Below are 14,963 nucleotides of genomic sequence, written 5' to 3'. Positions count from 1 at the left end.
GTGGTGAGCTTCCCTTTCAACCTTCCCAGCCAGCAGCCCTTAGAAAGCATCAGGTTTCCCCAGCAGCCCCTATAATCACAGCAGGATGGGGAGGGAGTTTCTGGTGTGCTGCTACTCGATCACAAGGAAGATGTTAAAACCTCTTTGCCTTCAGAGTCCATGTGAAGCTTTACACACATGGGGCTGGGGCAGATGCAGCCTCCAGCTGAAGAAGGTGGCTCAAAGATGAGCTAGAAGACCCCCACTTGTAYCTGTGCAGACATGTTTCTAGCACTCCTGGAGGAAGCTGTCTTCTGTGCACAGAAACACCTTGTTCAGACCTGCAGAGATGTGCTGCATGGAGCAACATCCACCGTTGCCTCTGGGTCTCAAGTGCCTGCTTGCCCCATGCAGTRTTGCCTACCCCAGTGCACATCCTGAGAAGGCAGCTTAGGTTCAGCCCTGCAGGGATTGTGGATGGTTCCACTTCCATAGCGGAGTCCAAGCCCCGCTGCTCAAAGCACAACCAGCATTTTGGTCACAGCCTTTTGCAGTGGAGTTTTGAGTTTCTCCAAGGTCAGATATCCCATCACCTCACTGGGCCCTGGTCCAGTGTTTCACCTTCACTGTGAAAAAGCTTTTCCCTTTATATAGTCAGAGTTTCCCATGTCTCAGCTTTTGGCCATTGCCTCTCATCCTTTCAGTGTGCCCATCTGAGAAGAGTCTGTCTCTCTCTTCTTTCTTTCCTCCCATGAGATAGCTGTGGAGAACATCATGATCTCCCCCAAGCCTTCTTTTCTGATGACAGAAAAAAWTCAGCCCTCTGGGCAGGGAGGTGGCGGGGAGGGGAATAAGAAAATAGGAGACCTTTTCTGACCCTGCTGCCATGCTCCTTTGCCCCCTCAATCTCTCTGCATCCTCCTTCTCCTCCCTCCTATTCTACAGTTGAAGAATACAGATCTTCGGAGTGTTATCCCCCTGCTGCATGAGGTGCAATACCGGCAAGGTGGGGTCCCCCTTCATGTCAAGGGCTCCCAGAAGTGGTCGTAGAATTAACCACTGAAAAGAGTTAGCAGTAAAAATAATGATTAAACCCCTTTGGATAACTTCAGAGCTTTAGGATATCCATAACCTTCGAGCTAGCCAAACCATGATCTCTGTAAATCTTTCATTCCATTAAGTATATAATTCATATAATTTGAAGAAAGAGCAACACTCATACACGGTACTTTGTTGGTAGACTGTGTAATAGTGGACCACTTTGCAGACTTCTGAGCACCATCTTTCTCACAGAAGAGTCTCTGTAGAGAGCTGTAAGCCTAGAAATGACCACTGTCAAAACATGGAAAGTGCTTTAGGACTGTACTGCAAGTGCTTAAATGGCTAGCTCCTTACCATCATCAACAYGCACACACCTCTACTGCTTCATAACAGCTGCCAGAGCAGAAATAATTGGCTTGCAACAAAAAATTCTGATAGTTCTTTGGTAATTTTTTAAATAGATTTTCTCCTTTAAAATTACATTTACGCTGCCTGGGCTAGCTGCACTTCCCAGGAACTGCAGCTTCTGCAACTGTTCTGGTAGAGCCAGGCGAAAATGCGTGCCAGGCATGCAGCATGACTTTCCATTTATGAACGCGTTCCCTGCACGTCCCCACTTTGTTGGTGTCTCTGCACACTGTCAAGGCTGGGAGCATGTGAGCAAAGCTGGAGCCAGCAGCCTTGTGGCCTGATGGAGGCCTTCCCACAGAGCTCAACCCTCAGCTTCCTTGGAGCCRCCCTACCTGCCCTGCTCTCAGCGAGAATGCACCTTCAGGTGCTACTGGCATGCCATTGCCTGGCTGAGTGCCACGTCAGCTAGGCCTGGAGGTATTCTATTCTGGGAGAGTGGTGACCATGGCACCTGATGTCCCCTCCTTGTCCTCTGAGCACTGATGCTCTACAGGGAGCAGAAGGAGGAGAGAAAGGATTGAGGGGATGGAGCATGGCATATGGAAAGACTTAATACAGAGCATGACTGCAAAATCTGAGTCCCTCCACAATGAGGATGAGTGCCGGGCTGGATTCACTCTCCCAGTGCTGCAGAGTGGAGCAGTCACTTGTACTAGGRCCTGGTCTGTTACAGGCCTGTTGATTATAGCTGCTCTCTGTAAAACTGAAGATGAGCTCATTCTTTGGTGGGTGAATTATCTGTGTTACAAGTGATTCACTAGCAGAAAACAAGATCATTGCAAGAAATAGACTGGATTTTGGAAAGAGCTGTTGATGTTGCACAGGAGGTGATCAAACAAACTCTTTAACAAGAGCAGTAAGCAGTAAATAAAAGAGGCATGAGTCACTGTAAAAGCACCCTGAGGTATTGAAGTCAGATGCAGGGACAACAAAGAGCAATGCGCAGGTATGTACCTGGTAAATGGGATCCAGGAGAACATGGGAAGAAGGCCTCTGCAATGCCAAGTTTAGCATTCATGGAGCTTTTGGCTAACTCAGGCTTAATGAAAAGTCATTAAAGTTATGGATGTGATCACAGGCCAGGGGTCAGTGCCAAGCAATAGAGAATTACCATCCTGTTAGAGCCACAAAGACTACAAATCCAAAAGTGTAATAAAATCCTGAATGTGCGGCTGGATGACCAAGTAGATGACAACTGATGTAGATGATGAGAAGGAAACTTCGGGTCAAATTATCTTCTGGCATAGCTGTTCATCTTGATGGAGTTACGCCAGCAGAGAAACTGGCCAGCATTATTATGTCTCTCAATACATTTATAAAGCAAAGGTTGAGAAACAATTGATCTGTGACACTGATAACAAATGAGTTCCCAGAGAGAATCTGTAGTCAAATGCAGGGCAATCAGCAATCTTGTACCAGGCAACAACCACCACTGAATTTTAAAAAGCAAAAGCTGGCTTGTCTAGGTGGCATGAAATGAACACACTGGCAAAGCTGCTCTTGTGTGTCCATCCAAGTAGAGCTTGAAACAGCACAACAGGAATTGCAAGTATACTTGATTGAAGGAGCTCTCTCCAAATCCAAGAGGCCTGCTGGAAAGGTCACAAGAAAAAGGGAAAATTATTCAGTGATAATTATAATACCCCCAAAAAGCATGATATATCACATTAACAGAGAGTTCAAAGGACACACTTAGAATATCCCCATGCAGCATAAAGATATTTGTTTTTGATAACACATAATAAGATATATATTTATGAAGGATAATGCAGCAAATGGACTTGTGTGCATGGTGAAATTAGATAGTATAACCAGGGACCAGGTAGAAGGATGAAGAATATGGTCATATATAAAATCTACAGGTTGGAGATGACAACATGGAAGTGCAGCTTCCTGAGCCCAGCTGAAGAGTAAGTGTCCAGGTTTTGAAAGGCAAAACTATTTTCAGTTTGGGAAGGAAGCCAGAAAGCCCAACTTGCAATCAGGCACAAGTAATTCTCAAAGATCTGCTATTCTGGGGCAAAAATACTCAAGAAAAGCAAGCCTGGAGGAGCTCTGTAAGTCTTGTTCAAGTGCGCACTTGTTCAAATCAGTGGAAAACTGAAGGTGTCAGTCTGTGGAAACTTGGGACAGAAGACATAGCAAGTAGCACTTGCTCCCTAATATGAAAAAAGAAAGTGCCAGGACTTGGCTCATACTGTTAACTTCTTTGCAAGTAAATGAGTAAGTAGACAGTGACCATGAAACTTTGAAAGCTGCAGCACAGAAACAACTGTCTGTGGTTAATTAAGACTGCAAGGTTGAACTGCTGTGGGTAGGAGGCCGATTTTGTGCTAAGTCACTGGTTAGCAGTACTAAGCAGGTGAGTGAGAAATGTTCCCTCACTCACAGTGACACAGAGGTGCTTGAGAGCATAAGAAAGGGGGCCAAACAGTGCTGCTCTGGCATATAGGAGCACTGCCTGCGTGAGGAGGAATTCAGCGTGGCATCCGCCAAACACAGGAAGCAGAGCACAACAGAGCCATTGGGGCAACATGAGGATACCCTGTGTCTTGGCACGAATACATTCTCATTCAGCAGAAAAGACTTCTGATATCATTTATGATTATTTTTAAATAGAGCTGTTGCTTAACTCACTGAATAGCAGTGTAATAACACAGTGTAGCTAGGTCAGCATGGGGGTGCCATATGAATTAATAACAGAAAATGTCTCACAATCGCTTACTTCCTGCAATTTCCTTTGCTCTGTGAGTTCAAGCATAACATACCAGTTCATGCTTGCTGCATCCAAAAGTGTTAGCATGGAAGTAAGCAAAAAATGGCATAGAAAAAAGAGAAGATTAAGGGAATCCCTATTTAGCATTGTTAAGGTGGAAGAAAGTAGGCACCACATGCTGATTTTGGCATGTACTCAGATCAAAGAATTATGCATAAAAGGACTAGAGGCAAAGTCATTACAGAATCTCCTATCCAACAGAAGAAAATAGAAGATTAATATACAACCACTAACACTATCAACAGGAGAGTGTTCATTTCCAAATTGACAGGTGAAGCAAAATGATCCCAAACCGCACAAACAGGCTCAGYGTGGTTGAGCCCAAGCGCTTGTCTCACCGAGGTGGGCTTGGTTGTCTCCTCCACACCAGAGAAATTTTGGCAGATAAATTAGGCAGGATGAGTCCCTTCCTCATATGGTCTGCAGAGGAATAAGCCCCTCCGGACAACAGTTTATCTTGTGCTAAGGTAAAGTCTATGGGATGCGTAAAGCCTGACGCAGTTGAGCATTCCTCTCTCCTGACAGCAGGGATACAACCCCCTCTTGAAACACGTGAGGCTCCAACTTCTGTACCAATCCTGGGGCTCAAGAATCTATGGGAAAGTGATGGTGTAAAAGCAAGATGTGACTGTGCGGTCGTAGAGTGGATGCAGACCAGAGATCCCTGCAATGCCTCCAGATAGACCTCTTATTATAGGGGGGATTGTGTGGCTGAGCCATGGCCAGAGGCTTTGCTGCAGCGACGGATGGAGGGCCAAGCAAGATACCCCCTGCCCACCAGAAATAAATGCAAGACAAGGGGAAGGGGATCAAAATCTAGCCAGACTGGTTAAAGGTGATAACYGATCAAAGGGAAGGAACATAAAGAGCTCCAGGGTGCTTGAGGGAGACAGGAGCAGAGAAAACCCAGCAGCACCTGAGGAAGCCTGGAGAGCTGCCTGCTACAGCCCTGCTGCAGCCAGGATGGCCTGGGGGACTGGAGCATTTTGGGTTGGGGTGTGCGTTTGCCTGGGTCACGGCAGCTGGCCGAGTTTGGCYATGACCACTGGGTTGCAAGGCCGTTCTGAGCTTGGGAAGACCAGGAGCTCATTGCAGGGCAGGACACTCACGCTGACCACCTGCCCGGGGCATCCCCCAGTTGGAGACACCTGTAGTGGATGAAGAGGTACCTGCTGGGGCACCAGAGAATGAGGTGGGGTGCTCCCCACCAGCTGGCTCATGTTCGCCTGTGCCAGGGAGAGGATCAAAACGTCATGAGAGTGCCAAAGCACGATGTTTCCCAGCACGGCCAGGCTCTCTAGGGACCCGTCAGCATTGCTGTACCCCAGGCAGCGGCAGGAGCCCCACATGCRTGCCAGGTGCACCAAATCCCTCGCAGATCTGCAGGACCTGGGCCTCGGCACCCGCTTCCTAGACCTGGAGGGGAGTCGGGATGCTCAGTCAGGTTTTCGGCAACGGGCTCCGCTCCAGGGCTGGGGCGGCTGCAGGTCCTGGCTGCCTCCTGGGGTCCCCCCTGAATCGGGTCCCAGGTGTGGCAGTGGGGTTGGTGGGCTGTGGGGTGCAGGAGGGGTGACAGGTCCAGTTCAGCAGCTGGGTCAGGGAGGGGAGGCTGCTCCCAGCACTGCGGCTTCCACCGCCGGTGTCGCTCGCGGGGGCCTCTTCCTTGGCTGCGACGCACTGGGCTTGCTCCCCAGGCCCCGAGCAGTGGGGCCTCTGCGGGGCTCTTGCCCCCATCCTGCTCCCCGCGGAGCCATTTCCAGCAGCGCCGGCTGCTGAGTCACCGCAGGCCCCTCCGAGACGCCCCGCCAGGCCGCGGGCTGCGTGGCCCCGGGGCAGGGGGGACGGGCCGGCCCGGTGCCCTGACGGGTGGGAGGCCATGGGGGTGTCTTCAGGGAGGCCCGGGGCCTCGCCGGGGAGGCTCGGAGCCCTCGCCACGGCGCGCGCATGGCGGAGCCGGCGCGAGGGGGAGGAAGGAAGCGGCGCCCGCAGCGTGCGCCGCGCGCACCCCGGGCTGCAGCCGGCTGGCCGGCGGCGGGGGATAGGCCCCCCTCGGCCCCAGTGGGGCCCCGGGCGCTCGGAGGGAGCCCTGGCGCTGCGGGAAGGCACCGGCTGATGAATGAAGAGGGGGAGGGCACCAGCGGGGGACGTAGGGCACTGCGGCCCGCCGGGCTCYGCGCGCTGCTGATTGAGAGAAATGTGAGCCGGCTGCATCACTGCAGTACCCACTGCGGACGCGGAGCGAGGCAGCGAGAGCGCGCAGCGCACCAGCAGCTCCTCGGCGCGCAGCATCCCGGCTGAGCGGCGGCCAGCAAGCAGCCCCTGCCGCCCGTCGGCCCCCCGGCGGGGAAGAAGCGGAGGGCGACTGCCTCCGCCAGCCGCGAGGGCGGCCCAAAAGCAGCCTCCGGCCCCGGGGGCGTCCCGGAGGAAACGGCGAAGGAGCCGCCAGCGATGGAGAGCATCCAGCAAGGCGGCCTCTCCCGGGCGGCCCTGCACCTGCTGCGCAGCTGAGGAGCTCGTCCTCGCGGAGACGAGCGCGGCGGAGGAGCCCGCAGCCTCCTGCGCGCCGCCGGCAGCCCCGCAGCCTGCAGCTACCCCGTGCCGGGAGTGTTGCATCAGCTCTTATCTGGGCGAGCGCGATTCTGCGGTGTGCCGGGCGGCGCGGGGGCACCGGCTTGCAGCGGCGGAGGCAGCGCGGGGGCCACGGACCCCGCCGGAGGAGGTTGCCCGTCAGCACTGCAGCCCCAGTGGGGGGAGCGAGTCGCAGCGCAGGGAGCAGAGATGCAGGCAGAGGCGGCAGCGCGGAAGCTGGCTTCCTGACAGCACTGTCGTCGGCACGTTACCTGGTGGGTTTGGAAGCCTGCTCACCCCAAGGCGCCCCGGACATCTGGCCTCTGCAGAGCATCTGGAGCGGCTGGAGCTGGAGAGGAGCCCGACTCAGGCAGCGCTGCCTTTGTGCCCTCCCGCTCAGAGATAATCTCCCCTCGCTGCAGGGTTTACAGCCGAGGAAGCCGCCCGAGCCGGAGGTGGGGGGGGCCGCGGGAAGCTGGACTGGACGTGCAGCCCAGCGGCGAGGTTTGGGGAGGCTGTGGAGACCTGCCAGYATCCCCAGGGAGCCAGGACTTGGTGCAGGCAGTGCCAGGCCGGCATCCCTCTGCCTTTCAGATAACCTTTAGCAACACGGGCCTTCAAGCCCCTGCTGAGGACRGACAGGGGCTCCAGGGCCTCAGCCAGGGACGCGGCGGCACCAGGATCGTCGGCCCAAGACACAGTGGTCCAGCGCGGCAGCCCGACGCAGGTAACCGCTGCAGGGGACTGTCCTTTCAGCCTGCCTGCTGGGGGACATCCCCCGCCGGGCAGGCAGGCGCGGGCGTGCGGACGTGTGTGCGTGCGTGTGTGCGTGCACATGTGTGCATGCCCAAGTGGGCCGTGAGTGTGCCAGCACTGCACGGGGTGGGGGGCGAGCATTGCATGGGGACGCGCGCACCGGGGCAGCTGGGGTGTGCACATCCCCGGGGATCACGGCGGGGCACTGCACGCGCCGGGGGGTAACGTCCTGCCCAGGCGTCTGTGCATGTGGGTGCCACGCGTGGCGGGAGGGCTATGCTGCCTGGCGTGAAYGCGGGGTGTGACGGGGGAGTTATGCGAGGGCTGTGCACGGAGGGCTGTGCCAGCAYGGGGGCTACGGGTGAGGGTGCCGAACCGCAGCGGCCGGTGCACGGAGGCTGCCCGCCCGCGTGCGTCGCCGTACCGGTGCCCATTGGGGGCCGTGAGCGAGCGCCCGTGMGAGCAGGGTGCTGCGGGGTGTGAGGCTGCGTATGTTGGCTGCAGGGTGCAGAGTTCGGGGCTGCGGGATGAGGGGCGCGAGGTGCAGGCCACCCTCCCCAGGATGAGCGTCATGATGCTCCACAGGACCTCATCCTGGTGCCAGGGCATATCCTGCGGGAATATGAAGGCTGGGGTCGGGCAGGGGCTATGCCCATGGAGCCCCCCCCCTCACCGTGGCTTTCAGGGATCCAGTGGATGGGAAAGGGCTGAAACCCGCAGGCCTCTCCCCGACCCCGACTGGTTGTCRCAACCAGTTGCCCCCCTTGGGCCACCTCTATGAGGCCTGCCAGGGCTGGGCTGGAGCAGGCATCCCGCTGACAGGATTTGCAGCATGATGGAGGGGAGCGCCTTCGCCCTTCCCAGACGAGAGGCAGGYTGTTGCCTGAGCTGCCTTAGGAAGAAAATGGCCACGGGCTGACTAGCACCCATCCCCATCTCCTGCCCCCAAACGCGTCTTCTCCAGCAGCCCCTGGACAGGAGCGGGGGACTGCRGAGGCAGAGAGGAGCAGGGCCAGAGCGAAGGAGGGAGAGAGAATAGCAGGGACAGATCAGGAGCGGGCGGGAGAGGTAAAAATAGATCCACAGAGCAGAGGAGGGGCTAAACGTGAGCGAAAACCCTGTGCAAAGGCAAAGCTGGCTGGGGAGCCCCTCTGGGAAGGACTCAGCAGGGTGTGTGTGCCYGGGGCTGGTGCCGAGGGGAGGTCCCCTGGGGCAGAGAGGGGCTACAGGCCCCTTCYSGGCTGTCCTCCTCCTGGGACTGCCTTGGAGATGCCTGGGGGAAATACCTGACTTCTCCCACTTCCCGCGGCCAGCCAAAGCATGCAGGGCAGATGGACCGGACYGGTAGGGCCAGCGCCTCAGGGAGCAGAGCCAAATTGCCAGCCACCCATCCTGTGGGAATGCTGGCAGCCAGAAGAGCCCCGAAGAGCCCAGGAGCCAAATCCCTCTCGCTTTTCGTTTCCAGCCTTTCCCAGCACGCACGAAGCTGAGCTGGAGACAGAGGTGCTGGAGTCCGTAGGCGCCGTGGGTAGAAGGCGCTTTGCAGCCCCAGTGCAAGCCGAGGTGAGCGTGGCCCAGCGCCGGCCGGCACGGGATGCTCTCTGACCCTGGGGCCGGTCCTTGCCCAGCACCCTGCGGGAGCTGCCGGTTCTGYGGATACCAGTGACAGCACGTGGGAGAGCCAGGAAGTCAGAGCAAAGGAATTTGCAAACACATTCTTCAGCGCCACGAGGATCCTACAGCACATAAACAGGAATAAAGGCCGGGAGGAGGCAGGGGCTGGGCAACGTGTGGGCTGCCCTCGGCRCAGGCAGCACTGCCCACATTCCTGCTGGGAGCCAGCCTGGGCCGCAGCCCCTCCTCACTCACCTGCTCCAGGTGAGCACCCAGCGCCAGGAACGCCCGGCCTCCCCGCAGCCTCCGGCTTCACTTTGCTATTTCCAACTGCAGCCGGAAAGCGCCTGCAAAACCAAAGGGGGGAGCTGCCGAGTGACAGGCAATGTCATCTTATTAACGTCCCGGCAAAGCGCGGCGGGGAGCAGATGCTTTGATCACCCACCCAAGCAAAGGTCCTCAAAGGCGGGTGCAGGCAGGATGTCGCCGTGAGCGCAGTGCCGTCCCGTGCACGCCTCCGGCCTCGCGAGTGGCGCCTTTGGGGCTGAGCGCAGACGAAGGACCCCGGGCCTGCTCGCGCCGAACCGTTTCCCCAGGATGTGCTGCTGCTCCAGCCGCTTTCCCCGGTGCTGCTGCTTCACGGCCAGAACGCGATTGAAAGCCCTGCCTGCTGCCAGCATGTTTTAGCCTCATGCAGGCGTCCCTCAGAGATCCCAGAGCAGTGGACAGTAATGTAAAAACAATACTCATGTCGTGTCTGAAAGGGCAACAGGTCATCATTAAAATGGAGGCGATGAAAATCATCCACCCGGAGAAGTTTTCGGAGCTGCAGGCCTCGCAGCCCCGCTACACGCCAGCCCCCCGTCGCGAGCCGCCCCTCGTGGCCAAGCGCGCCTGGCCGTCCGAGTCTGAGATCATCGTGAACCAGGCGTGCGGAGACATCCCTGCGCTGGACGCTACCCCCGGCTCCCTGGGGCTGCCCCGGACTCCCCCCCTGCCGCGGCGAGAGCGACTGTACCAGGGGCAGCGGAAGGGCAGCTCGGAGGTGTGCTACCACCGGCAGCCCCCGTCGGACGAGGTGATCGTGAACCAGTACGTGCTGCACCCCTCGACACCCTGCGAGCCGCTCGAGTGCCCCACGTGCGGCCACATGTACAACTTCACCAACAAGCGGCCCCGCATCCTCTCCTGCCTGCACTCGGTGTGTGAGGAGTGCCTGCAGATCCTCTATGAGTCCTGCCCCAAGTACAAGTTCATCTCCTGCCCCACTTGCAAGCGGGAGACCGTGCTCTTCACCGACTACGGGCTGGCAGCGCTGGCGGTGAACACCAGTATCCTCAACAGACTGCCTGCCGAGGCCCTGGCTGCCAACCCCGTGCAGTGGAGCAGCGACACCGACCGCAGCTGCTACCAGACCTTTCGCCAGTACTGCGGGGCAGCCTGCACCTGCCACATCCGAAACCCGCTGTCTTCCTGCACCATCATGTAAGCTGCGCGCCCAGCCCCACCGTTGCCCCGCGCTGCTTGCTGCATCTGGCTGCGGGGCCATCCCGTGGGAGGGAGAGGACACCACCGCCAGGCTGCGGCACCCCCTCAGCTCCCCCTTTTCCATTTGTGCAGCCGGGGGGATGCTCTGATTCTCTCCACGGTCCAGAGCCTGGGCCTGCTGCCCTCCCCGCTGCCTCTTTGCTGCTAGGGCAGAGGCTGCCTGGGGGGACTGGGGGAGATGCTGCATCCTGGGATGTGGTGTGGATGCGGGACATGGTGTGGACCTGGGCTGGGATGTGGCAGTCCCCTGCACCCTGGTGGTGCTCGGGGAGAGGAACATTGGGATTGGGAGCAGGTCCATCAGCAAGTCCATGAGGGCTCTAGCCCCTGCATCCTGTGGCTTGCACCCCTTCCACCCCCTTTCTTGTGCCGGGCATCGAGCAGTCCTCTGTGCTCCTTCCCTGGGTGGCTTTGTGCTCCTCTTTCCCCTTGGCTCCTGCAACATGGCCAAGAACAGATGCTCAGTTCCCACCGGCGACCTGCCAGTGACACCCTCTCCACCACCCTGCGGCCAGTGAGGCCACGTGAGGCGGGCTGGTAATGGGATGAAGAGCCCTGGAAGTGCACAGTGTTGTGTGGGGTCATCTGGCTGGCATGGGACAGGAGTGGGCTCGAGGACAGGCCCCCGGCTGCCCATTCTTCTCTGTAAGTTATTTGCCAAAGCTTTCATCTTGGTGGCCAATCCAACATGCATCTCAGTTGCTGTAGCCAAGTCAAGCCATTGTGCTGGCCCCTCGGTTACGAGTAGACATGCGGGCCGCTTCCTCCACAGGCCCTTGAGGAAAGCTCCAGTTTATCCTCGTTTTGGAGGATTCTTGTTTTCTCCCATCTGTCCCAGGCCGCCCCCTTCCAGGCCGCTATGTGCTAATAACGGCGTTGAGTTTTGCCCATTCTCTAGGGGCCCCTGGCTGCACAGGGCTTGGGGGGGACCTCCAGGCTCCACACCAATGTCCTGCAGGACGGCTTGGGGTCACGGCCCATGCAGCCACTGCTCTGGGTCCAATGCCCCACATATGCCTGCAACACAACCACCCGACTCCCGCACAGCCCTGGGCTGAGCAGGGCAATTCAGCTGGCCAAGGCAGGGGGGGCCTGAGGCAAAGTTTGGCTTCTGGCCATGGTCCTTTCTCCAGGTGAGTGGAGCCCAGGGGCTCTGGCATAACCAGCATCAGGTTCAGCAGTCTCTGTGGGGATGTGGTGGGGTTGGCAGGGTGGCAGCATCCTGTGTACAGCCTTGCTTTCTCCAGGACATCTGAGGGGGATAAGTTTGCTGCCAAAAAGCAAAAAACAAACCTAAAAACAAAACAGAAGAAAAAGCCATAATTTGCAGGTTCTCCTGAGGGGCTGAAAGCTGCACCCCAGGACAGCCACAGGACTAAGGGGAGGAGGCTGGGGACCAACACAGTCCTGGGGAAGCATGCATGTGCCTCCCTGTCCTAGGACACCAGGCAAGCAGGAGGGAGCCCTGCGCAGCTGCCCCTCTCCCACCTTGGCGTGCAGGTGCTTCTGGAGGGAGGAGCAGCTCCTAACAGTGGCTGAAACCTAACATCCATCAGGGAGAGGGGCCAAACTGTCCCTCCTTCCTGTGCTACTGGAGCTGGACTTGCCTGCCCTGGGCTGTCAAGGGAGCAGGCGATGCCACCAGCTTTGCTAGCGAAGCCCTGGGGACCACCTCACTCCCGGGCCCTCTGCCCAGGGCCCCAAAGGGGAGGAAGGGGGGGGGGGGCTCAGAGAACAGTGGTTGATATCGTTTCTGTTTTGCTCTGCCAATGCCTCCCGCTGCTGGTTGTGATGATGATCATGTTTTATACCCGGCCTTGTTCAACCCCAATCAATCTCCCCAATAAAGATTATATTGGAACGAATGGTGAGCCAGCGTGTTGGTGGCGTATTGTTGTGGGGAGGAGTGGGGCCCAGGCACCAGCACCACCGCAGGGATGTTGCATGCCTGTGCTGGCACCAGCATGCCCACAGTCAGGCCCCAAACTGATGACATCCCTGTGTCTCTAGGCATACAGTGCCCTGTCCCRGTTGGCTCATGGGGCTAATGGTGGGGTGAGAACCCTGGAATAAGGGCTTTCTCCAGGAAAGAGGAGCTGCAASTTCTCCCTCTGACCCGGTGCTCAGCTCTGAAATGGCTGGGTCCTCTCCCTGGACTTGCCACATACCTGCCTAGTCCCCAGTCTCACTGCATGTGACTCAGCACTCTGGGGTGCCCTGTGGTGGGATCCTGGCCCCCATCTGCTCAGCCTTCCTTCTGGGCAAGCAGAGTCCCCATCCACACCAAAATTTGCTAAAAAGCTGGAGGAGTTCTGGTTCCTTCCACACCACCTTAGTGGTGTGGAAGAGCTCTTGGCACCCCTGGCTGCCCCATGCTCACTGTCTGTGGTCCTGCCTGAAGCCAGGGCCACTCCTGGCCCTCACAGCAGACACCCAGCACGTACACAGCTTCCTGATGGGATGGGTGGCTCAGAGGGACCCAAGTGGGCTGTCAGCCCCACGGGCAGCAGGCGTGGGGCCAGGCAGAGCACTGGCACTGCGTCTCCAAGCAGGGTGCAGGAAATATAGCATCTTGAGCCACTGCTGGTTGTAACTGGCTGATTTCACACTTCAGTCACCCCTGGGAGGAAGCATAGGGGTGCAGGTGAAAACCCAAAGCACAATTTGTAACCGCTCACATCTTGGACATGGCCCACCAGCCAGCACATGCACCAACTCACAGTACTGCTGCCACACCAGTGCCAGGCAGTAGTTTTCATACTGGGGAGGAAGCTCTGCATGAATCCAAATCCTTCATTGTGCACATGCACCCGCTGAGTTCTGCCACACTTACTGTCCCTTGCTGTGCTGCTTGCCCGSCAGCAAGGTCCAGACTGGGCATGGGAACAGCCCCAAGGGGTTATACCCTGCCTGGGGCAGCATGTGCAACTGGAATCTAGAAGGAGTACCCACAGTCTGCTCCAAAACCAGTTACTGCAATGGGAAAACTCTATCTGGGACAGGCAGACTAAAAGGGGGCAGGAAGAGCTGAGGCTGTGTTCCCTGGTCTCTTTGGCGAGAACAGCACAATACTGTGTTTAACCAGGGAAGCAATGTGGAAGAGTCTCCTCTTGGCCAGAACTGCGGCCAAGAGCAGGGTGAGTGCCAGGCTGTGTGCATGCATGATGGCCTGTGCACACRTGTGTGCTTGCATGAGGATGCTTGTTTGTGTGCACATGAGCGCGTGTGTGCACGCACACATCTGCAGAGGTCTTTGGCGCTCACATATCCACGCTGTCTGTCGCTGTACTCTGCTAAGGCCATGTAGTCAGGGCATCTGTTTCCAAAGGAAGCCCCTGGAGCAGCCCGTGAAGTGTGCAGAGAACCCCACAGTGTGGGATGTCTGCAGACCCCYGTGCCCCCGAAGCCCCATGCCTGCTGGAGGGGTGCTTGGCTCCAGCTCACYTCATTCAGCTCTGCAGTGCTAGCACTAGCACTGCCAGTTCCCAGCAGCCCAAATATCGTCTCAGCTAACGGAAGGAGACAAACYGGGTCTGGCGAGGGGCTCCCAGCCACGTGCGTGGCTCACACTGGCAGCAGGAGCTTGCTTGTCCGGCACCCATAGCCCTGTTGGAGTGCRCCCAGCACTTCAGGGGTTTTTCTTTCCGGTGAAAATGAAACCAGTTAACTGTCCGTTGGTGCTGAATTACAGCATCAATAATGCAGCCTGTGCTGTCCCTGGCCCTGAGCACACCATGGGGTGGTGACCCAGCTCCTCCAGCTCTGCACCCGAATGCCTGCCATCGCTTAATGGATGCGGGACATGCCCTGGCAGCAGTGCTGGGTGTTTTGTGGGTCAGGACATGTTTTCTGGCCTTTTACCACTCAGGCCAGGTCACTACTGCTGATAGAGGAGCGTTGCTTCCCCACGCTGCAGATGGACAGCTGGCACCAGCACCGACATCAGCCCCAGAAAGTTGGGGCGCCAAGCAGTTCCTGTTCCCCTGATGATCCCACTGTGGCCCATCTAGCAAGAAGTGGGTTCCCGCTGCTTGGGGAAGTGCTATCACATACTGGGGCTGGAGATCAAAACCAGGAATGCTGGTGCTGGGCACAGGCTGGACAAGGGGCAGGCCAGACTTGCCAAGAGACCGCATCCCCCCGCAAAGCCCTGGCACAGACACAGAAAACAAAGAGATGTTTGAGCTATGCCAAGGTCCCAGCAGGTMTTGCAGGAATAAGGTTGGGGAACAGGGCTGGGGCAGCCCCAAATATATTTCCAGGATCAGTG

At 57.5% G+C, this 14,963-nt stretch overlaps 1 protein-coding gene across 1 annotated transcript; it reads left to right on the top strand.

The window, feature by feature from the left end:
• Positions 1 to 9,580: 9,580 nt before the first annotated feature.
• RNF208 (ring finger protein 208) lies at positions 9,581 to 12,558 on the top strand. The gene has a single exon (XM_085308348.1). The coding sequence runs from the start codon at positions 9,837 to 9,839 to the stop codon at positions 10,632 to 10,634; it is 798 nt and encodes a 265-aa protein (XP_085164474.1). The 5' UTR covers positions 9,581 to 9,836; the 3' UTR covers positions 10,635 to 12,558.
• The last annotated feature ends 2,405 nt before the right edge of the window (positions 12,559 to 14,963 follow it).

Source organism: Rhea americana, unplaced genomic scaffold (assembly GCF_003343005.1).
Source record: "Rhea americana isolate MKP2758 unplaced genomic scaffold, rheAme1 scaffold_273, whole genome shotgun sequence".
Lineage (NCBI taxonomy): Eukaryota > Metazoa > Chordata > Aves > Rheiformes > Rheidae > Rhea > Rhea americana.
The sequence above is the reverse complement of the archived record's forward strand: the minus strand, read 5'-3'. Positions and strand labels throughout refer to the sequence as shown.

Bases quoted from the DNA above. Each gene is read 5' to 3' on its own strand.
- RNF208 (XM_085308348.1), top strand. From the start codon at position 9,837: ATGCAGGCGTCCCTCAGAGATCCCAGAGCAGTGGACAGTAATGTAAAA.